Consider the following 24,660-nt stretch of genomic DNA (forward strand, 5'->3'; position numbering starts at 1 on the left):
CTATGTACGATAACTACCAGCTAGAAAGGATGCGTTACCTTGATTCCGGCTAGATCAAGCTGAAATGCAATACCGTAACTAAAGCTACTTGATTACCTTAGTAAGCCGGTAACGATAAATTAGTTCAGCCGACTAGTGGTGACTATGCAGGTAGAAGGACGACATATAATTGGTGCGATGATGCGATCTTGATGGCAATTTTCGCTGCCCGTTAAAGTCTCATATTGGTTTAGCATATTAGTCAACAAACGTAGTATCGAAACCTGAGCATTGAACACGGTTCTGGACATCTGCCACGTTCACTATGGCGATATTGATCAGTCCTATGCCACCGTTGAGGCTTCCGGAAAAAGACATATTCTCATTCGTCTTTGATAGAAAAAACAGGACGTTTCCGGATAATCACAGTATGTAGCCCAACATCACATATTTTACTTGAATCTTGATCCATATCTTACCAATATATGCTCGCAGAATTATTTCAAGATGCTGAAGCCAATGAAGCCTACACCTATGCTGAAATCAGACAGTCAGCATTAAGATTTGGAGCTGGTCTCAGATCCCAACTCAAATGGCAAAAAGGGGATGTCCTCGCTGTATTCGCTGCTAATAGTATTGAGTGGCCAGCAGTCGTACTTGGTGCTTTATGGGCAGGAGGGGTTGTCTCACCTGCCAACCCAGGATATACAGCAAAAGAGTTTGCCCAGCAATTAACAGACAATGATGCTCGTGCAATCATAACTCAATATCATCTTCTGAAAACAGTTCAGCAAGCACTCGACCTTGCCAAAATGACAGGCACTCCGATTATTCTCATTGATCAACCAAGGAAATCGACGGAAAAGATCCCACATTTTAGAAATGTTCATGGCGTGAATTCCAGCTCTGTTCGTACAGGTGCGAAGATCGATCCAAAGACAGATCTAGCATTCCTGGTCTATTCCTCAGGAACCACTGGAAAGCCAAAAGGCGTCAAGCTCTCACATTACAACGTAACTTCGAATATTAGCCAGCTTCAACCCAGGGACCAAGAATACTTGACATGGGACGGCTCTAGAACATGCAATGGGATACCTCTCCCTAAGCTTGGAGCTGGCGGTGACAGAGTTTTAGCCTGTGTACCATTTTTCCACATTTTGGGGTTGACAAAAACTGTGATCAACTCACTGTACACTGGTTCAACAACCATCGTCTTGACGAAATTCAACATTGAAAAATGGTGCAAAATCGTACAAGAAGAATCAATAACGTTTTCGTACATTGTGCCCCCAATTGTGTTGCTTCTATGCAAACACCCAGCCGTTTCTAAATACGACTTGTCGAGTATTCGTATGGCCAACTCTGGTGCGGCAACATTGTCCCCTGAACTCGTCAATGCTTGCTTTAAACGCACTGGTATAAGGCTGAAACAGGGTTATGGGATGACAGAAACATGTCCAACAGTCTTCAATCAAACGTGGGATAAATGGGATCAACCTATTGGAAGTACGGGCCAGCTTTTACCTAATGTCGAGGCTAAGATCTGTGAACTTTCTGACGAGAATTCTGGCTCTACAATCGGAGGATCAAATGAACCACGGATCTTACAGCAAGGAGAGACGGGAGAATTGTATGTGCGTGGCCCGAATGTCTTTCTGGGATATCATAACAATCCGGCGGCAACAGAGGCCTCGTTATCAACGGATGGCTGGTATCGTACCGGCGATGTTGGCTTTGTTGACAAAGAAGGAAATCTATTCATTACGGACAGGGTGAAGGAACTTATCAAATACAAGGGGTTTCAAGTGGCACCGGCGGAGTTGGAGGGATATCTACTGGAGCATCATCAAATCGCTGACTGTGCTGTCGTGGGGGTTCAGTCGGATGATGCAGGTACCGAGGTTCCAAGAGCCTACGTTGTCAGAAAAGACATTTCCAGCGATCAAATTTCTGATAACGATACAAAGGCTCTTCTTCAGTGGTTCAATAGTCGTGTTGCGAACCATAAGAAACTTCGCGGTGGAATAGTATTCGTGGACGAAATACCTAGAAGCACTAGTGGTAAGACCTTGAGGAAAGTCCTAAAGGAATGGGTGCAACGTGAACGGGATACATCTGAAATGAAAGTGCGGGCTAGACTGTAGGAAGCATGAAAATAGTGTTCATAATAAATCTCGGTACTTATGTGGTTGAATTTTCCGCGTACTCAAGTATTTCAATGGTCTAGAAACATCCGCTTGTACCATATTGTAGGGAGAATAGTTCTCAAAATTGAGAGATTAACTGAAAATTTCTCATATTGAGAATGTTAAAAAAATCAGGCGGATTTCGGATAGCAATGGTTGAAATGATATCCAAGGAGTGTTTTGAATAGATAGTTTCACTAGCTAACGGTAGACTACTTCTGAAGATAGGAATCCGATGTAACACGACAGACATGCATTTTAGCGTCGTTGGAATTTCAGAAATGATTATAGAACATATCTGAATTGTGGGTTCTGCATGAACTTATTAGTATCCGCTTCGACCTCAACAATAAGCTGTTTGTCTTACCTTCTTGTCAGTGAGATCATCCTCATAAGCATGCTCAAACGCCTCCGTTGTGCCAGATGCGTCTCGACGGCGATTCTCATGGGCACAGACAAAGCGATAAACGAGAACTATGATTCCTGCAATAATAGCGGTGACTACAACCACAATAAAACCTAAAGTGTATCTCGGGGCATCTTGTGCTCTGAAAACTTGCGGTCCAGCGAAATTTCCTGCATCAATATTAGTATCATTGTAGAATGCATAGGGTTTTGACCGAGCCAAAGAACTTACCGAGAGAATATCCAACGTACATCATCGATGAAGTGAGAGATCGCTTTGTATAACCTGCATTATTGGCCAGGAACAATCCCATAGCAACTGCATACGCAGATCCGGTGGTAGGTAGCACGTATACGGCGAATAGCAATCCACCAGTGGCCGATCGAGGAAGAAGCCAGAGCAACAGACTGGCAAATATCGTCATAACTTGACATAGAGCAATGATATATGACCTCCATCCCGGGAATTTATAAGCCAAGTAAGTTGTAATCAGCATCATTGTTCCAGCATATGCTCCTGACGGCATCGTCATAAGCAGTGACTTGAGACCGCTATAGCCGAGATCCTTAATGATAAGGGGTTGGAAGGTAGAGATGGGAGCGTTGGCAAACATAGCAGTGAAAGCAAAGAAGAACATCAACCAAAACTTGATATCAGTCGCGAGTTCCACCGCTTGGGCAGTTTTGAAGTGAGTATTTCGGACTCCAGAGTTGTTTGTTCGCATTCGTGATACCGCGATGAAGCGTTGTCTGTCGTCAAAGCCCTTGGCTCGGATGGGGTCAGAAGGAAGGAGAAAGAGGACTATGATTCCCCACTAAAAGACTGATTTAGTACCCCAGTTTCATAGAAAGTCTAATATGGACCTAAGGAGACGTACCAGAATTGTCATGCCGCCTGCAAAGAAGTACATATAGTTCCATGGTGAAAGCTTTCCCTGAATGTGACCAAGGCCCCAGTTGACCAACGGGGAGAAAATAGAGACATATCCCGTGCAGGAATACCAGGCCCTAGTACAAAATTAGTATCTGTGTAGAGTGTAATTAAGAAGTAAAAGTCGGTACCCCATTCGAAGTGATTGCTCGTCTTTCTTATACCATCCGCCCTATAGCAGCAAATACAAAGTCAGTCAACCTCAATGGTATTGCTCACGAGTGTGCCAAACGACATACCACAATCATCATGAACATCGGGCTGATACCAGCTTCAGTGAAGCCCAGGAAGAATCTCTGAGCATACAATCCACGGAAATCCTGGCACGCTGGTGTAAGAATCAATGTTGTGCCCCACAAAATGATAACAAGAGAAGCGACACGCTCGATTGGATATCGCTGTGCCAAGTAGATAGCTGGGTAAGCTCCGAAGATGAAACCAAGATAAAATATCGACGATGACATTGAGTAATGGTTTCCCTCCGACAGACCAAGGTCTTTGAGGATACCAAAGAGAGCCTGTCATGGTAGCAGTCAGTTTGGCGGTTACTTCTCAATCATGAATTCGATCAGAGGTAACTTGCCGCTTGGCCAAGTAAGACCTTATCAGCGTATAGTAGTGCATAGCTGATACAGAGGATAGGAAGCAATCTGATATCAATTTTCGTACGGAGCTTCTTCTCCTCGTCTTCGGTCCAGGTTTGTTCACCCTCATAGGCAGCGAGAACTTTGACAGCCTCGTCTCCATGGATGGTATCAATCTTTTTGATTCCTGCACTTTCGACCTCCATACTCTCGGTGTGGGAAGCTTCGGGTTTGATATGGTCCGACATACTGGACAGCCTGAGATGAAAAAAATAATGTTGCTTTGAGAAGACACCACAATCAATTGCTTTAGTAAGTGTAATCCAGACTAAAGTTCGTCGGATTCTCTGAATAACAAGGGCATATTATATGTATAGTTTCACATCTAGCTTATAGCTTCTGAAGACCCCGATAAACATATGCAAGAGCTATGACAGCTGGACTCAGAAAGTATAGGTCGCAGTTGTCCGTAACTTGATGTACCTTTGCCGGTTATTACGTTACAAAACGGTATTTGCATGGTATTTGCGAAGGTTTGACGGGGTGCATGGCAGGAAGTTTATTTTGGAACAAATGTGGGGGAGTTGAGGTATGGTCCGGGGTAGCCCGGGGGACGACTACGTAACACTTCATGAACTTGATACCGTGGGGAAACATCCAAGACCGGCTTGTGACTGTTTATGGAATTACCGAGAACCACTCTTTGGCCACGTGCTGGATAGGACTTCGGTATGAGCTCCGATGTGGATTGCTTGTCCACACTAGTTCTTTATGTAAGATACAAAATAATGAAGCCGAAAACTTTCACTTGTCCTGCTGATTCTTGAGAAAAGAATGTTTGCAACACTTTCAAGTTAGCAGAAATCAGGAACTCAACATGTCGGAACGACCTTCCATACACATTCCTCCCGGCGAGGTAGCTGTGACTGTGAAAATGATCAATCCTGTAAACTTCGGACCAGCTATAATCAAAAGATTCATGGAACCAGCTGTTCCAGGAGTTGAGAAGAAGAGACCAAGCCCGGTGTTGACGTTCTTTCTCGAGCATCCGTCGGGTCATAAAATGGTGTTTGATTTGGGAATCCGTAAAGACTGGCAAAACTACGCGCCTAAAATTTCCAATTATATACCGACTACGAATTACGATATTCAAGTAAAAGAGAATGTGTCGGATATTTTGGAGAGAAACGGCATAGAAAGAGAAGAAATAAACGCAATTATATGGAGGTAATGTTCCATCAAGCACCAACACATATATTCGATTGAAGATATGCTTATAAAGTCTTACAATCTAGTCATTGGCATTGGGATCATATAGGCGACCCTTCTAGCTTTCCCCAGACTACGGAGTTGATAGTTGGGCAAGGCTTCTCGGATGCGATGCTTCCTGGATATCCATCAAATCCAGAATCTCCCATAAGAGAGAGCGATTATGCGTACGTTTGCTGATTTTCGTAGTCTAGTCCAAATGATTCTGACAGTCATTCTCAGGGATCGGAAACTGCGCGAAATCCGATTTGATGGTCCAGATGCCTTTCAAATCGGCAAGTTTCCAGCTGTCGATTATTTTGGTGATGGATCATTTTATTTCCTTGATAGCCCAGGGCATGCAATTGGCCACCTTTGTGCTCTTGCGCGTACAACTATCAACCCGCCGACATTCATTCTCATGGGAGGAGATATCTGCCATGATCCAGGCATTTTCCGACCTTCGGAGTACCTCCCCGTGCCCTCATCAATCTCACCGAATCCTATGAATCTTGATAGTGATATACCGTTCTGTCCTGGCAGCGCTTTTGAAGAATTACAACGCTCCAGAGGAAGAAAGACTACAGATAGTTTGTTTGATATGTGTTTTGGTCATGACATCCCTCTTGCAAAGAAGACAAGAGATCATCTGCAAGAGATAGACTGCCAGGAAGATGTTTTTACTATTATTGCACATGACTCCGCTGTGAGAGATGGTGTGGACCATTTCCCCGAGAGTTTGAATGAGTGGAAGGCGAAGGGTTGGGGAAACAAGACTCGATGGACTTGGTTGCGACTATTAGAACCTTATTGGAAAGCCAAGGGGTTAGCTACATAATTCATAATGAGCAAATGTTGGCACTGCCTACACAACTTTGTATGTACATTCAATTGAATCGGAAAGATGGATATGAGATGTTCAGCTATGTGACATCAAAGACTTATGACTTCAATCTGGACAAAGGGTTGAGGCGATTATCTGATCATCCAATGGGATAGTATTGCTACGGTCACACAAATATAGAAATCACATTTTTGCCTTTCCTTTGGCCTCCGGCTCCTTGAAAATCTGCGGAAAATTAAACTCATCCAGACGCTTCTGAGGCTTCACACCTGCCAGTTTCCATTTTCCATCGACCTTTTTATAATAATGTAACATCATCGTCAACCCATGTCCCCTTGCCTCGACTTCAGTTTCCTTCTTCTCCATGGTCCTGTAACGTTTGTACTCAACCCTGACTTGGTGATGACCAGTTATCGTGTCCTTGCCCGTACGCTCAAACTTGGAGGCGCCGACATGGTGAATGCAGTCAACTAGACCGCCAAGTCGGTTTTTGTTGTCGGACAGTTGTAAGAATTCTTTGGCGGTTAGGTCGAATTTGACACCAAGAGTTTGTTCGGAATAGTCGAGCTAATGATGGTCAGCGAAAATTGAATGACATTTTTTGTGACTATAATGACGTACTACTACTCGGGGAGCCAAAATAGCTTCCATACGATGGAATTCCTGGTTCAAATGAAATCGATCAATGGTTCGAATTGCGATATGGGTATTGCCTATAGCGCACCTTGGCGTCATAGCTATCCGCCCATTCAAAGGTCAAATAGCTTAGTTCCCGCCATTCTATGATAGATTTGATAAGTTAGCAGGTCCGCGAGAGAAGACACTATCATTTCAGCATTCCTACCGTTGAATGTGATTTCGTTGACCATATTATATGCTTGCTATTGACAGTCTCTCTCTTTTTCTTTTTATTTCGCCCCAGAACGATTATCTCTTTCTTTGAGTAATATATTTGAAAACGAGCGTCTATGTACGTTATATTTACTGGTAATTTGGCTATCTAGGAGCTTGTTTGTATGTTTTCCCCGCGTTGATATACCGAGGTCGGCAACCCCCTCTCGCAATCGAAGAAGTATTCCCAGATGTGTTCGAACTTCAGCATTCGTCTGTAACCTCGGTTCTAATTATATCGTCTGTGGCAAATCTATTGATAGTGGCTTTGGCGCCCAGTCTCGAGTCTTTTTTGAGTACTGCTTTCAAGCGTGCTGAGTGGGGAGGCTGAATACTGACGTCTCGTGGTATAAATACCTAATATAAAGAAAAGAATATGAGCCTAGCCTTTAGGTAAAGGAGAAAATTAAACAAGAACCTTACATCTCAGTGCCTATGAAACCCTGGTGCTCGGTGTCGACCTTAAGACATGCAGGACAAACAGATAAAATAGGGACTTTTAAGACCTCCGGTACGGTAAGTGATGAACTGTTGTAAACTTATTCCCTTAACCCTAAGAGTGACCAGGTTTTGCTCGGTGAGATGGAGATAAAGGCAGGCTGGAAGGTTGTATCCATTTGCAATATATCGGTATCAGCTGCTTTTATAGAACAGTGCTTGACAGGGCTGGGTGGATGATATTAGACATTCCGCTTAGTTACCGATTATAGATCTTAATGTTTCATCAGCTTCATTGCTTGGTACTCCTTCATGAAATCATAGTTCTCAATAGTTCATCGGAACACGCAGAACATGATCCCAGAATGGCTCGTGTACATTGGGCACATTCCTTCGATTATCTTGCTCAGGTAGGCTGCGCTCAAATTTGAAGACAGAACCAAGATATATGTGACCAAGCTTTGACACTATTATGGGCACCCAGACCATTCTCTGAGCCGCAGATAATACTCTCGGACCTCCACAAACGGTATTGAATGGGCAGGGTCAGAGGATTCAAGTAATTGATGGGGTCGGGCATATCGCTCATCAATGCGTGGTCTTGCCCCATTATGGCGGGCTGTGAAGGAGGGKAGTGCCCGTCCATACGATGAGGCTATCCTCGGCCATAGCATCAGGGCTGGTGGCCTTCTGACAAGTATCGAATATTATCAAATTCCTGAGTTATAAAGGGCCCGGATAGATTAGTCTGAAGTTGAATATCCAAGCACCAACTTGTTTTATTGGCGGGATTTACTTGACTCTTTGGTACTTGCAGTATTCTTGTTCTAAGCATTAAAAAATCTGATATGGGTTTGTTATCCTCTTTAATTTTGCCCTCTATATATGGAAACTTCGTCTATTTATTTACATACCTAGTAAAAGTCACACTGTGTTTCGGCCAGGAAACCCTCGAACATGTCTCTACTATAACAGCCACTATTACTTACCAAGAGCTTAACGACCGATTGGAAAAAGGTAAATGTCTCACACAGAGACTAAAAGCATCCACAGGATAGAGTTGGATTTGCCTTTCTTAGTTCTTTCTCTATGACTTAGTATTCTCTGTCATCAGGGAGAACTAGTTCGCTTGCTATGAATGCACATGTTTTAGCGTCAGCGTGACATATCATCAAACAGCTACTTGTTAGATCTTTGAGGGTACCCTTCTTCCATCCATGTGCAGTTCGGATATCACGGACGAAAGTCCGTGCAATTATCACTCATTTTTAGCCTTCGACACCCACAGGACTGCTCCATCAAGAACACCATATGGGCTCCTTGTACGCCGATTGATACAAGTCTTGATTGTACTTATTGGTCCCTTGGTTTGAAGTAAATTCTTAAGGATTTTATAAGAGATATTTGTAATATTACTTGATCTGGTACCAAACGAGTCATTGTGAAGCAGAAGAGTTTGGCCTTACACGCCATTATACATGCCATTGGATTGTAGTAAGAAACCGCATTTTGTCAATATCATTGAAATCTCCTAAGCCTCATAAGCTTCATTTACTGCTCAACAGCTCGTCCACAATGTTACCCTTACACAGAAATACGGCCGACATCAGGAGGTTGAAAAAATGGGGGAAATAGGCAAGGGTACGACCTGGAATATTAAATACACATCGAGAAACAGAAAAACGAAGGCTTGGGTCGCTTTACTCATTTAACCGGCCCGATACCAGATTCAAGGTCCTTTCCGACATTTCACTTACCGCATCAATTTGGTGTGTAATTTGAATGATTGTGTAGACTGCAAATTCTTTTTCAATGATCTGAAGCATTGCTCGCTCGGTCTCCGCATCGGTGTTTCCGGTGAACTCATCAAGAATTAGTATCCCTCCCAGACCGCCAGTAGTCGCATCCCGCGTCCACTTGGATATCAAGGCTCTTGCAAGTGCGAAGAGTCTCTGCTCCCCCTGTGACAATGGATGTGAGCTCAAATCTTCTCCGTTCAAACCACCACGAGATTCAACCAAATTATGGAGGCCGACCCTCTCAAGGGCAGACAAGATCACTGCATCCGTTGCATGTCGATTCGGATCGAGGTTTGATCGGATGGAACAGCCTGGGAGGGCTGGTAGCGGATCTTGTGGGATAGAAATGAAACGAGAGCGGAGGACGTTACGGGGAATCGTTGTGATATCTACATCATCGATCCGAATAGTGCCAGCTTTGTGGTCAATCAGTCGTAGTAGCAGCGAAATAAAGGTACTCTTTCCGCTTGATCGTAAATTAATACCACATTCACAATGAGGGTTGTTTTTCAATCGTGGACGTCACTTACCTGCCAGTTCTTCCACATATTCTTACTTTCTCTCCCGGATCGATCGTGACATTGATATTCTCCAAGACATTCTTCACGCCGCTGAATGTATCATTGAGTTAAATGGCTGCTTCTCAAAAAGAAAAAGAATTTCTTACTCGTAAGATGCGGTAACAGCTTGTACATCGATCTTACCGCGGGAGGGCCACTCCGACGGAGGGACAAAATCTTCTCCATGTCGATGCTCACTGGCAGTATTCAATTGAAATGATCTAGTTCGGGAAATAGCCCCTAGAGAGGTCTCCATCGCAGTCCAACTGGTCACCAGCTCCTGTAGAGATTGGTTAAATGCCATGATAGCTGTAAGAGAAACTCCAAGCTTTCCCGCGTCCGTGGAACCACGCAAGGACGTCGCTAGCGCTGTCAATATTATCGCCAAATTGGCAACCATAAGATCTAGAACGACATTGAGCCATCGCTGAATACAAAAGAGTAAATAATATGGCCTCTGAGAAATATCGAGTCGGCAGAGACATTCCTCCAAGAACTTTGTCTGCCAGCCAAATCCTCGAATGGTAGATAGTCCGGTTAACGTCTCCGCAAAATGTGTATAAAGAGGGCTTTTCGCTTCCAAGTCAAGGAATCGGATCTGTCGAGATGTTCGTAGATATACCTTTTGTGCAAAATAAAGAACGATAAGTGTCGGAATAATGGTGATCGCCATGTAACTTGACCCTAATGATATCAAAGCCGCTTGGGCTAGGCATTGTGCAGCACCTAAATGATCAGAATTAGCTAAGAAAAGTGACATCGACTTGTATTTGGAAACAAAATATCGCATTTACCTAGGAGTGTCCCAAATGTCACAGTGGGCAGAACCGCATCGACGAGAGTCATATCTTGGCTGAACCTATTCAAGATTACACCTGAATCAACTTCCGCGAATACATGCATCGGCGCATTCATCACGGCACGAACGAGAATGCCATGCAGCGTCAACCCTGACCTGACAACAATATTGATCATGATTTGCCTTGAAAGAATTACGGTTAATAACATCGAACATATCGAGGTTACATCAAATAGACGTACCATATCATTAAACCTTGGGATCCTGAAGCAGCAACGGCCAGAAAAACATAAACACCTATGAATCGGCTGGGKCGTGCACCATCATCGTTGGTAAAAATGTCCAACCAAACCTCTATTAGGCCCTTCAATCAGCATCAGAGTCTGCAGCAGTGGGAGACTACGAACTTACGGGGAAAGTTAGTGGAAAAGGCATATACCACAATAATCACACAGGCCCCAAGCACGAGTCGCCACCCAATGGCTCTGAGATAATATGAGTAGACAGCAATATCGCCAGTCTGACGAGACATATCAGAGATGATTTCAGGGGTTAGTGTTTTGGGAACTGTAATATCTTTTTCTTTCGTAGACGAATCACTATCGTGAATTCCGGGGAATTCCGACTCCTCAGTTTCTGTTACTTGATCTGCGGATAGCGCAGGTTTAAAGGCCCCTTGTTTCACGACCTGTCCCTGTGCGTTCAATACTAGGACCTCGTCGGCTAGACCAAAATATTTTTCTTTGCAAATGAAGTTAAGTTTGTGTGAAAATATAAACTTCCAACGCCCAAGGGACATAAAATTGTGACTTACTGGAGTGTGCTGTCATTAGCACAGATATGCCTGCTTTTCGACAAAGTCCATTGCTACCAAATACCCGCTCGAGTATAATTCGCTCCGTGTGTTGATCAACCGCACTCAAGACACTATCCAGGACGAGCAGACGTTGTCTAGAGTACAGAGCACGAGCCAATGCAATGCGCTGTTTCTGTCCACCACTTAATGTAATTCCTTGGCTTCCCACAAGCGACTCATCCCCATTAGATATCCTGGTAAGATCGTCTTCGAGAGCACAGGCATGTAGGACTTCATGATACAAGTTCGGGTTGTCTTGGCCTAAATACCCGCAGATGTTGTTCCGAATCGTCGTATTTTGCAACCAGGGGATTTGACCGCAGAAGGCAATTCCTCCATCGTCATAAACTGATATAGAGCCCTGTTCACAGATTATTTCTCCCATTACCGCTTTCAATAAGACAGATTTTCCACATCCCACAGGGCCCGTGATTATTGTAATCTTTCCTGACTTGACCGTAACGTTGATGTTCTGTAAACAAAATTCTGAAGCTGGGCTTGGCCTGACATAAGCCTCTGACACAGTTAAAATCGCGATATCAGAACTTAAAGAGGGAACATAAAACGGTCGCCCATCAACTCTGGTCGTATCCATTTGGATATCGGGCGTGAATGCTTGATCAGCTCTTTTCCTATCTGACGCAGGGAGTACACCAGAGCCTTGAAAAAACGCAATCTCGGGATTGTGATCCGCCTCCCTGCCTGTGTAGGAGCACGTTAAGAATCGATGCACGCGATCGAAAGCTGCCACGGAGGTTGACAACGCAGGAATGGATGCCAAGAGTTGCAATGCCGGAGAAGTGATGAGACTGATAATGGCAAGAGAGGTGAAAGCTTGTGCAGTCGAAAGAGGCTCGGACCCGTCAATCTGGGATCGAATGATGAAAGCTGCGAAGGTCACCAAGGAAGCGCACATTTGCGGTAGGCTAGCTGATATATAAAGTAGTCGAGTCAGCTAGCGTTATGTCTAGGTTTGATGCACACCCACCGACTACGTTCAGCCACACAATCAACCATCGAAATTTTCTCGAAAGATCCAGTTCACGCAGCCTGCGCGCTTGTAACAAACCACTTAGATGGTCTGAATAGCCAAGCATCTTGATGCTTTTCATAGATCTCAGCGTAGTAGATATTATGCTTATGCGTTGTTCTATCGCTCCCATCCACAACTTCTGTCGCGTTGACATAAATGTTGCCATATATGTCTGCAGAGATGTGCAAACTAGAAATTAAAATCAGATACCATTCAATGTAGGAATGCGAGTAAGAGACGATGATCTGTACGTACTCATTATAACCAGAACTGGAGCTATACAAATTGCTCCCAGTTGTCTTTCCAAAAGCCAGATTCCGATGGCAACCTCCAGGACACGCGCCCACAGTTCGTTCATTTGCTCTAACGATCTGGCAATCATGTCTACATCCGTAGTCATATGCGTAATCACTGCTGATTCGTCATATTCACCTTCCCGAAGAGTAATACAATGGTCATAGATCAGGGCAACGAAAGCGCCACGAAACATGGTTATCATACGAAAAAGTTGGTGTTGGTAATGTACGGTTGATATCTTTCACTAGTCAATATGAAATTCCATCAACAAGCAGAATATTCAATTGTACAGACCGCAATACCGCCATATATAAGTGCTGCGGCGCCAATCAATCCATAACCATCGTTCTTTGAATCTTGAGTCACTGGCTCATTAACAAGTCTAATTGCGCGCTCAATAAAGAAGGTCTGCGCGTAGCTGAATCCAATCAGACATACGCGTGGGACGATGAGTTGTAGAAGAGTCCACCGGAAACAAGACACGGTCGCATATATAATGCTAAGTGAATTACTTGATTTATCTGGGACACATGGTAAGTCTTTGTATTGTTTGATCTGTTCACACACTCTTGACATTTTCGACAAAGGTAGTCAGGGAAACAAACACTTGGCCCATTGTACTTTCAAAGCACCCATCAACAGATTGGAATGCAATTTATTGTCTGTAGGGAACAGGTCATCCAATGTCAAAATTTTACGAAAGCCTCTTAAAAACAACTCGTTGAGCCACAAGAAGATTGTCCGAGCAAACACGCCGCTCAACTCCTCTGGCGGATATTGTTCGTGGTCTTTAAGGCTTAAGTATTTGCCTTTGTGTTGAATTTCGATCGACAGGAGGAGTGTTTTTAATCCGACGGCTGTAGCAGCCATGGCCGCGAGGTTATTAGAGTAATATGGTCGTAGAAATAATGTCCGAACCTGAACGGAGTCGAGCAGGATGGTAACCAGCAGGTATACGCATATCAAGGTTGATGGACGGACCGATCGGCTATGTTCGATGGCCGATAGGACTGTGATGAGGAGCACGGCTAGCAGAGATAGAATGGCAGACGGAATAGCAGTACGGACTGTGTTTTCTTGAGCCCATAATGTCAACATTGTAATCTGAGTGCCTATGAGAGATACTGCTATCGCGAGTTTGAGCCAAAGACAATTATTGACGAGTTTGGTAGTCTTGATACTTGTCCTGTAGAGGTACAAAATTCTCAAGGGCACGAGCAGCAGGAACAGAATAGAGGGACCAATGGAGAGGATGCTTTGCTCGAAAAACAAGGTAAAATCGAATTCATATGGACAAGATACAGTAGGACCGAAGACTCGGTCAGCTGATTGGTGACAATTACCACCCATCGTGAGTTACTTGGGTGAGCCAGACTGTATGGATGTACGGACGGCAAGAAGAGAACTATAATTGAGATTATACATCTATGCTCAGCCGTCCTAACTTCGCTTCCTATGATCACGTGCCTTCCCAGGAGGGTCAATTCCAAGCCAGAGAGTAAGCGAAATAACTTGCTCAATGGATGGATGTCGCATGTCACATAAAATGCGACTAAAACGAGAAGCGGCTTTAGTCTGACTTTAGCAGACGTAAATTGAGCTAGATCGTCCTACTATGTAGTCCGCCCCACAGGGCCTAGACGGCACGGTTCGCCCGTGTCTACACATTCCTATCAATCTCCACCGTCGATAACGACAATGTCAGCTTGCTGGAAAGATTTGTGTGGCTGTTTCATGATTTGAATCCATCAAATTTCAGCTACTCTTGAGCTTTTCCCTACAATCCGAAGTTATGGCTAGTCGCCACGACGAGAAATCATTTGGAGTCATGGTGATAGGTCAGAGATAAGCCCTGGTCGCATCCCAGCTTAGACTACCCAATCCTAGAGCAAGCACCACTAAAACGAAGAACAAAGAAGAACAAAGAAGAACAAATGAAATCAAATCGATCGAATCAAGATCCCGGTTCAATGAGCGAAAGCATCTAATCCCTGATATGCGATGGGCAGCATGTGCATGTCTAGACATCTTGTTTCCTCTTATCAGATGAAATCCATGTTTTTAAACTTCATCCTGCATAAAATTTGATCCTCAAGAATGCGCTCTTTGATATAAATATAGTCAAGGAACATGGAAAACATCACATTTTGCGGAGAAACCAATTTCGGTCCTACAGTCAGTCATTGCCGCGGAGACTTTGACTTCACATTACTCTTCGAAGAATCTCTATTAGCGATAGCGCCATCAGTGCTGCTATTACTAGCTCTTCCTTTGCGGTACCGACAGTTATGGAAGAATAAGACTAAGGAGGTTGCACGGAGTCCTGCTTACTGGCTTAAGGTGGTATGTAACTGCCATATTGTATTACCAGAAGTTGTTTGTTCTTTTATCCAAAACTGATTCATCGCGGTAGCTGCTCTCAATGGCATATGGATTATCCCAACTACTCTTGGTTATTTATTGGGCATTACCTCGTGCTCCACGAACAGAAACGTCGATAGCATCAGCAGTGGTAGCGTTCATAGCATGTGCGGGCTTGCAACTACTTTCGCACCTAGAACACATCTACGCAATACAGCCTTCGTTTCTGCTTAATCTCTTTCTATCGTTATCCTTACTATTCGATGTTGTGCGCGTGCGAACTTTATGGCTCSCMGACTATACGACTATCGCTGTGATTTACTCGGTTGGTATTGGTCTGAAGATAGCCTGGTTTTATCTTGAAACAAGGACAAAGCAGGCACATTTTATCAATGGAACAATACAGTATGGGGCTGAAGAAATCTGTGGCTTATACAGTCGCTCTTTTTTCTGGTGGATCAATCAACTGTTCGTCCTGGGATTTAAGAAGAATCTATCAGTGGAAAACCTACCACGGCTCGATCAAGCTCTATCATCAGAGATAGTACATCAGAAGGTGAAGAAACTATGGATTTCATGTGAGATGACAGATGTGGACCCTGTTTTTCTTGAAGAGCTTATCCGCTGATATTTTGCGCAGCCTCAAAGTCGAATAAAAATACTCTGACATGGTGCGTTTTGCGCGCCTTCAAATCGTCAGTGGTATACTCGTTCATGGCACGACTGACCCTAATTGGCTTGAACTATTCTCAACCTTTTTTGATATCACGATTGATCGACTACGTCGGAGACAAGAACTCGAGCAAGAATGATGGATATGGATTAGTAGGGGCATTTTCTCTCGTCTTCGTTCTCAAAGGGGTAGGTGATTGCTTTGCTCAACGCTTTCTCATGAGTATGAAACTTACAAGAGTATTCAGGTCTTCAACGGCATTTACGAGCATCACACATTTCGCTTGATAACTCAGATGCGTGGTGCAGTGGTATCCATAATCTATGAAAAGACGCTAGAAGTACAATCTGACACGAATGATGATCTTTCAGCGGTGACGCTGATGAGTACCGAAGTAGACAACATCTCAAGAGGTGTTCAGAACGCTCACGAAACATGGGCAAGTCCAATTGAGTTGGGCGTTGCCATTTACCTGCTGGAAAAAGAGGTCCTTTGGGCCGCTGGTATTCCAGCAGCAATCTCTTTGGTAGTATTCTATCTGACTGGTCTCATTTCAAGGTCATTCCCTGCTCGACAAACGACTTGGATGCAGGCAGTACGTGAAAGAGTTGCCTTTACATCCAATTGGTTAGACGTGAGTAAAGCTGCGAAGATGCTGGGTATTTCGAAGCAGATCTGCATCACTGTACAGCAGCTTCGAGTTCAAGAATTGAATTTGCAGAAGAAATTTAGACATTCATTTGTTGCGATGAACTTAGTCGGTAAAATAACCCATTTGGTGGAGGTCAAATCAGCAGGTGTGTGCTTGCTAAAACGTGCTAACAAAAGCTCGCAGCTGGCATACCCTCGAACCTTGCCCCTGTCATCACCCTTGGGGTCTATACTGGAATCGCAATCTGGACGGAGCGGGACCCCCTGACAGAAGCACAAACTTTTACGACACTTTCTATCATTATTTTAGCGAGCAATCCATTATCAAACTTGGTTTATTCTGCACCGAGGGTTGCTGGAGTCCTTGAAAGCTTCCAGAAAATCCAGCAATACCTTCTGAAACCTTCACGGCACAATTATCGAGGGAGCGAAAGATTTCATCTCATCTCGCATATAACGCCTGAGATAACGACGGGATCTAATGGCTCAACATCATTCGAAATGCAAGACATCACAACACGGGAAAGCATAGGATACAAAGGCCAGCCAACTACTGACGCAACAGACGTTGTATTACTTCAGCAAGCCTATTTCAGTTCAAATAGGACCACATCTCTGCTATCAAACATAAATCTAAAACTTCCTCGTGGGTCACTAACACTGGTTGTCGGCCCTGTGGGTTCAGGAAAAAGCATGCTTTTGAAAGCAATGCTGGGCGAACTACACTGTACGACGGGTCTTATGCAGATGCAGGCTTCGTTGACAGTCAGTTACTGTGACACAGATTCCTGGCTTCGTCAAAGGACCCTTCGAGACAATATTCTTGGACCACTCGAATACGACAATGAATGGTATAAAACAGTCATTAGGGCATGTGCTCTAGAAGACGATATAAGAAGCCTCCCTCAAGGACATCAGACTATTATCGGAAGCAATGGTACCTCAATTAGTGGTGGTCAGCGTCAAAGAATTGCCATAGCCCGTGCATTATACGCCCGGACCCAATTAGCACTTTTTGATGATATTTTGAGCGCGTTGGACGCTAGAACTAGTGAACATATTGTTACACATGTCTTTGGGAGGCAAGGGCTACTACGCCGGCATGGGGTGACTATCGTCCTCGTCACACATGGAGCTCATAATCTGATTCGCCCTGATCAAATTTTGATGCTTGAAGATGGGAAGATATTGACCTACGAACGACCCAAGGCAGATCAGACGAGCAACGATCTTACGGTAATTAATGAACTACTGTCTCCTGATGCTTCCAATATTACGACTGGGTCGCCTGTTGATGATCATCAGACCACGAGCCTTCCCACAAATTATGCTGTTGAAGATGTTGTAGACAAGAAGCTAGGTGATTTGACTAACTATTCATACTATCTCAAGGCCGCTGGAACTAGAAATATGCTTGTCTACTTCATGTGCCTTGTAATCGGAGCTTTCTGCTCTCAATTTCCTAGCAAGTTGATCCTGCATATTTCAATACAAGTGTCTAATATATACTAACTGAGAATAGATCTATGGGTACAATGGTGGGCAGAAGCCAACGCACACTATCCGTTCGGACACCTGGTAATGTACATCTCCGTGTATGCCATGCTGGCAACCGTCGGATCCGCTCTGTGGGCATTGTGCATGTGGCTCGTTTTTTGTCGCATCGTACCCAAAACCTCAAGTCGGTTGCATGAGTACCTAGTTACCAAAATCAAAAATGCCCCGTTGTGGTTTTTGACCTCCACCGATAATGGTATTACACTAAATCGATTCAGTCAAGACATGGCCTTGGTAGACCGATCTCTACCTGCGGACTTTCTCAAAACTACCAATAATTTCGTGCAATGCCTGATGAGTGCCATCTTTATATCAGTCGGAGCAAAGTACCTCGCTTCATTCATTCCTGTTGCCGGATTCGTGGTTTACGTGATCCAGAAGTTCTACCTTCGCACTTCGCGACAATTGCGTCAACTTGATTTGGAGACCAAATCTCCGCTTTATACCCATTTCACAGAGACTATCAGTGGGCTCATTACCATCAGGGCCTTTGGGTGGGAACAGCACTTTCAAGAGGAACACCAGAAGTTACTTCAAACGTCCCAACGACCATTTTTCACCCTATTTGTTGTCCAAAGGTGGTTGATCCTGGTCTTGGACTTGCTTGTGGCTGGAGKGGCTATCATACTCTGCCTCCTAGCCGTATTCGTTCAAAATATTGGTTCCATTGGCGTATCTCTCATTTCTCTTGTCACATTTAGCCAACAGCTGGCTGAATTGGTGAATTTTTGGACTTCGATGGAGACCAGTATTGGTGCTATAACTCGTATCCGGGACTTTCAAAACACTGTCCCTTCTGAGGATCTACCGAGCGAAAGTCAATATCCCCCTTCTACATGGCCATCTGACGGGCGCTTGGTGTTTAAAAATGTCTCTGCTGGATACGCATTTACTGCTCAGCCGGTACTTCGAAATATTTCCCTCACAGTCGAATCTCGGACCAAGTTAGGAATATGTGGCCGTACTGGGAGTGGTAAAAGCTCTTTGATCTTGGCCATTCTGCGCATGATCGAGGTACAAACTGGACAGCTGACAATTGACGCCTTGGACCTATTAACGTGTCCAAGGGAGGTCGTGCGTAACAGGGTCACAGTTATTCCGCAGGAGCCAGTACTGCTATCGAGCAGATCTGTCCGCGAGAATCTTATAGGATTCTCTACTGTCGCTGATCCAACGGCAATATTTAATGATTCGATGATTCTGGAAGCTCTAGAAAGGGTTCAGCTGCGTGATCAAGTCGAGTCCTGTAGTGGTGGTTTGGATGCAAAGATAGAAGATATCACTCTATCAGCAGGTCAAAAACAATTAATGTGTCTTGCTCGCGCCATTCTTATGAAACGCAATATGCTACTCTTGGATGAAGCTACTAGCAACGTTGACAAAAGGACGGATGAGCTCATGCAGAGAGTAATACGTAACGAGTTTTCACATTGCACGATTATAGCAGTTGCGCATCGCGTAAAAAGCTTTACGGATTTCGACATGATAGCTGTCGTTGATGATGGTAGGATTGTTGAGTATGATTCACCAGGCAAGTTATTGAGTCGACCTGGGTCTCTTTTCCGCCAATTCTATGACATACAAAGTATTTCATCTTAAAGGACTAAAATATCGTCTTTCTGGTCAAGTGTGCATGTCTGTTGGGGTCAACATGTTTACCGAAATTTTCTATCCTCTAGACGTGGTAGAACAGGCATCGTAAGAAACCTCGAAGATGTACTGAAATGTTGTATGTGGACGCGAAATATCAGAACTAAATCTCTGCATCTTTAATTCCCGCTACGAACGTCGAGGATCAATTACTCGGACGACGGGAACCTGGCCCAACTACGGATGATCTCTGGCAAGATTATGAGGTTCAGCGAGTCTTCATGTTGAAACGTGAACAAGTCATTGCAATGGACAAAGACCCAGAAAGGGCTGTCAGACTGCCGGATGAGACATTTGGACTTGGTCCTGAAGCTTACATGGGAGGACTTGATGCTTTTCACGTACAGCATTGCTACAACGCTATTCGCACCGAAGCCTTCAAGGACTATTTTTTTGACGGGGAGAGACATCACATGGAAGGATATGGACCAGAAACGATTCCACAACAGGATCATTCTGAGATGTTTTGGATTCATCTGCGGCATTGTAGTGATATTCTCAAGCAGTTTCTTATAATGCAGATACGACCATGACGACATATTCTTGGGTTGAGACTCAAGAAAGACCCTTTCCGGACTTTTCTGTTAAAAAAAAGTGTATTGATTTCGAAGCGTTTATTTAAAGGCGAGATGAAATTACGTTAAGCATAGAGCTTACTGGAAATATTCGTCGACCTCCGAGCACCTTAGAGGTACCTGTGAGTGAGATGCATTGGAAGATTATAGGAAAGAAGCATCATCCACTGTGGGATTAAATATTCTTCATGTAATTTAATCAGAAATTTCGATGGGATTAGAGCATCAAGACTCACTCAATACAAAACTGCGTTGGATTTAGAGTATTGATACGAGGTGGCAAGGTATTTGTTGCGTGCTTCCAAAATTCAAAATTTTATTTAAATAACCCTTCTCGACTCTCACTTTAGGAAATATTTCCCAGTGATCATAGATGCTTTTCCCACCTCCCCAATTAATATCCCGTGAATACTTACAGGACCTCAACATTTGCCTCGCCCAGACGGTGACTGAAAGGCACTAGGCTCGGCGCTCGGGCCCCAGATCTGTGTCAATTTCTCTAGAAGATTAACAAATCGATCAATATTGTCCTCAAAATCTTATTACGCAATCCCTATCAACAAGCAATATCCTCGTTTTTGGTTCTTTAACATAGAATGGATCTCTGTCAATCTGGGGAAGCTCTCCATTTGCGGGGGATAAAGATTCTTGCGGGGGTGGGTCTGGAAGATCCACAGGAGAGCTGTCTCTTTAGGAGTGTCTTCTTCCACGTCTCCCGGCTGTCTAATACAGGATCACCTATTCCTTTAATAATTTGTGACATAGACACAGATCAATATACATCGGATGGAAAGATATGAAATTAGAGACGAAAGCGTTCTTGCAAGCACCGAATTGGTGCATCGAAATGGCATATTGAAGATCAGAACGTTTGTGAACGTCCTCCTCACGCCGGAAATTAACTTATCCACGAGCTGACGAGTACCAAACGCCCAAAAAATAGACTTTTGAACCAGAGTAAGACTATGTTACTACATAACTGGGGAGTTATCTAACTATTACGCAGCCAAGAATAACTTAGTCAATCTAGTATGATTTGGCCAATCAGCCCGTCATGTGAAACAGTGCCCGGACAGGGCTTTCGAGCTAACCACGGACTTAACGATTAACAACCAAGCTTGATTGTCTAGTTCCCTTGGACCGCTTCACATGTAGCTGCGATGTGCTGGCACAGTCAGGGGGCGGTTAAAATCACATCCGCTGATGCTTGTCCTTGTCGTTGCAAGACGGCCTCAACAGACGCTTAGTCCCACTCCGTCCAAATCTCATTTCCGCTCCTCCACACAATCCTTGCATTTTCTTCTGTCATCCTAGAGATGCTAGGCTGCATTGGACAAAGGGGGATGCGGAGTTATCGATTTAGATTTGGGGTTGCCCCGTGCTGTAGACTCGCTGTGACTAGAGACTCTAGTTGACTTATCTGTTCCAGAATTAACGGTCTATAAAGTGCCAGTGTCAAGTCGCGACTATTTTCTGTCCTGCTTCCTACTAGCACCCGCGCATCTCTTACGTCAAATACTACTGCGTGTTGTGTCCAGTATAATAGCACTTTCAAGTGAATTTGGCCCAAGATGTCGACCGACAAGAGTCACTTCAATGAACATGAGGATATCAAGCATGATGGAGAGAATGACTTATCCCCCGAATATCGCGACTATCTTATAAGTCGACATGGGACGGTTGAGCTTGATCCTCTACCAGACATGACTGATGCCGATCCATACAATTGGCCAAAATGGAAGGTATGTTACCATTAGTTCGATACAGCCTCCATGGCATAATCTTGGAGAAACTAACGTACTGGAATCAGAAAGTCGTCAACCTGATAATGATCGCATTCCATGCCATGATGGCGACTTTCACAGCCGCGGCAATCATGGCGGCCTTCGTCGACATCGCCGCCGACCTTGGTGTTAGCGTCCAGCGCGCCAGTTACTTGACTTCACTCGTAATCGCAATCATCGGTGGAGCACCGCTCTTCTGGCGTCCTCTTGCCGATCGCTTCGGTCGTCGTCCCATCTTCTTGTTGTCCCTGATCTGTTCTCTGGTTGGCAACATCGGATGCGCCAACAGCTACTCATTCGGTACAATGGGTTTGTGTAGAGCCATCACTGCTTTCTTCATCTGCCCTGCTGCTGCTATTGGTAGTGGAATCGTTACGGAAACTTTCTTCAAGAAAGAGCGCGCTAGGTATATGGGAATTTGGACCGTCATGATTACCCTAGGAGTACCAGTTGCTCCTTTAATAATGGGGTTCGTGGCTATGCGTGTTGGGTACCGATGGATTTACTACATCCTTGCCATTGTATGTTTATTTCCTTAAGGCAACTGCACATACTCTTGACTAATTTCTTACAGACCAACGGCGTGCAATTCATCCTTTATTTCTTTCTCGGACACGAAACCCGCTATATCCGCGACGCAAACTATACCGACAACGGCACTGCATCACCAGCAGTAAAGGTTAGCCAGTTCAAGTTCCGACGCATTGATCCCACTCCTCTCAAATTTAGCGACTTCTACCATCCACTCACCCTCGTGGTTCACCCATGTATTTTCCTCCCTGCTGCCGCCTACTCCATGGTCTTCTTGTGGACTGGTATCGTCCCGACTATCGAAATTCCCCAGTTGTTCCCCGTACTTTTCAACTTCAACACCGAGCAGAATGGTCTTCAAATGATCAGCATCATCATCGGATCGCTTATTGGCGAGCAGATCGGCGGCTTCATGTCCGATAAATGGATGTCACGACGCCGTCAACAGCAAGCCCGCAAATCCGGTATTGCTAATGCCGAGAATACAGAAGATGGCGGTATCTCCGGTGAAGAAGTCCTCGTCGCTCCCGAATACCGTCTTTGGCTCGCTCATGTTGGTTATGCGCTTTCGATTGTTGGGTTCATCGTGTTTAGTGTGCAGCTTGGGAAAGCTTCTGATTCATGGAACGTGACCCCTTTGATCGGCGCAGCTATTGGTGCTGCTGGTAACCAAGTTGTTACCACTGTGCTGATTACTTATGCCGTTGACTGTTATCGTCTTGAGGCTGCGAGCGTAGGCGTCTTTATTACCTTTGTCAGGCAGACTTGGGGTTTCATTGGACCATTCTGGTAAGTCGTCTTGTACATACTCTGCGTGAATTCATAAAATACTAATATCGTCGCCAAAATAGGTTCCCTCAAATGTTTGAGAATGTCGGGTTCAATGGAAGCGCTGGAATTGGTGTAGCTTTGATGGTTGCCGTCAGCGTTATTCCAACTATCATTATTCAATTGCAGGGTCACAAATGGCGATGAGTGCGATAGTCTTTCGTCTTTGATGAACATTGATCTGGCTCGGTTTTACTGCAGACAATGTATGTTCTTGTATATTTAATCTTTCAACAAGGATACCTATGGAATGGATAATTCAAGAAGTTGACCATCTCACATGAGCTGCAAGACATAGAATGGTAAAGGTAAAAAATAAAAAACAAACAAACAAGTAAATAGCAGGTATCATTTTACTATCTGTCCATATGGTAGTGTTAGTAATTCGCTCTTCCAGATGGAAGAGACCAATCATTGGTATTCCGCCACTTGGACTTAGGGTTAAGGACATATGGAGCTCGGGGTAAGTTTCGGAATTCGGACTGGTTTTCGGAGCTCAGCTACCTACCGCATTTTCCAAGGTTGTCGCATCATCCTCATTACAACCTCAAAATACGTCAAATCACATTTCGCAAACAATAACTTTTTGGTGTTAACACGATGTTGGTATATTCAATACTCTGCTCTTAGTAGAGGCAGGCTAACATGTAAGAGGAGCTCGTCACGCCGCCGCAATGGCATGCCCGCCAGTTGCGAGCCATGTCGACGTGACAAAGTCAAATGCGACCATAAACTACCAGTCTGTACACGCTGCCAACGACGCCGGACCACGAATGGCTGTTTCTACCATCCTGCACCGCTTACGCGGCGAAGATTGCTGTCCCCTTCTCCTTCCGTAGAGCGACATCCAGAAATATCCGGTCGTATCGAAGTATTAAGCACCCCTTCGAGTAGAGAGCTACAGCATCAGCAGAGTCCAGAGATAACTTCGCCGCTGCCGCTGGGGTATCTTGGTCCGACTAGTTTTGCGGCTGAGTTCGTGGCTAATAATGGCTTCTCTGACGGCGTTGGCATCGATCCCTCGGTTACAGGAGTTGACGAGCCGAATCAGCTGCATCCATATTGGTTCGAAAAAATCTCACAGATGTTAATGCTATTTGAAGACTTTTCGTTTCTGGAGAGACTCGTCTCAGACTTATATAACCTCAGTCCATCTCCAGTTATACCAGCACCATTTGTACAAAATGCATTGCCATCGAT

The 24,660-nt window shown here is 44.5% G+C and overlaps 4 protein-coding genes across 4 annotated transcripts; 2 read left to right on the plus strand and 2 right to left on the minus strand.

Annotated features, from left to right (window-relative positions):
- Nucleotides 1–464: 464 nt before the first annotated feature.
- Nucleotides 465–2,123, plus strand: BHQ10_006360 (uncharacterized protein; the record flags this gene model as incomplete). The annotated part of the gene is made up of 1 exon (XM_040878938.1): nt 465–2,123. The coding sequence occupies one exon, from the start codon at nt 465–467 to the stop codon at nt 2,121–2,123; it is 1,659 nt and encodes a 552-aa protein (XP_040734864.1).
- A 327-nt stretch (nt 2,124–2,450) lies between these two features.
- Nucleotides 2,451–4,333, minus strand: BHQ10_006361 (uncharacterized protein; the record flags this gene model as incomplete). Its single annotated transcript, XM_040878939.1, has 7 exons — nt 2,451–2,477; nt 2,533–2,741; nt 2,803–3,385; nt 3,449–3,578; nt 3,633–3,673; nt 3,741–4,019; nt 4,103–4,333. The coding sequence occupies 7 exons, from the start codon at nt 4,331–4,333 to the stop codon at nt 2,451–2,453; spliced, it is 1,500 nt and encodes a 499-aa protein (XP_040734865.1).
- A 2,027-nt stretch (nt 4,334–6,360) lies between these two features.
- Nucleotides 6,361–12,617, minus strand: BHQ10_006362 (uncharacterized protein; the record flags this gene model as incomplete). Its single annotated transcript, XM_040878940.1, has 9 exons — nt 6,361–6,744; nt 9,264–9,771; nt 9,836–9,916; nt 9,973–10,591; nt 10,660–10,847; nt 10,907–11,018; nt 11,076–11,405; nt 11,479–12,450; nt 12,509–12,617. 9 exons carry the CDS (start codon nt 12,615–12,617, stop codon nt 6,361–6,363), a joined length of 3,303 nt encoding a protein of 1,100 aa, XP_040734866.1.
- A 9,271-nt stretch (nt 12,618–21,888) lies between these two features.
- BHQ10_006363 (uncharacterized protein) lies at nt 21,889–23,607 on the plus strand (the record flags this gene model as incomplete). The annotated part of the gene is made up of 4 exons (XM_040878941.1): nt 21,889–22,059; nt 22,128–22,622; nt 22,676–23,421; nt 23,484–23,607. 4 exons carry the CDS (start codon nt 21,889–21,891, stop codon nt 23,605–23,607), a joined length of 1,536 nt encoding a protein of 511 aa, XP_040734867.1.
- Nucleotides 23,608–24,660: the final 1,053 nt, after the last annotated feature.

Source organism: Talaromyces amestolkiae (assembly GCF_001896365.1).
Source record: "Talaromyces amestolkiae strain CIB chromosome Unknown scaffold12.1, whole genome shotgun sequence".
NCBI classification, from domain to species: domain Eukaryota; kingdom Fungi; phylum Ascomycota; class Eurotiomycetes; order Eurotiales; family Trichocomaceae; genus Talaromyces; species Talaromyces amestolkiae.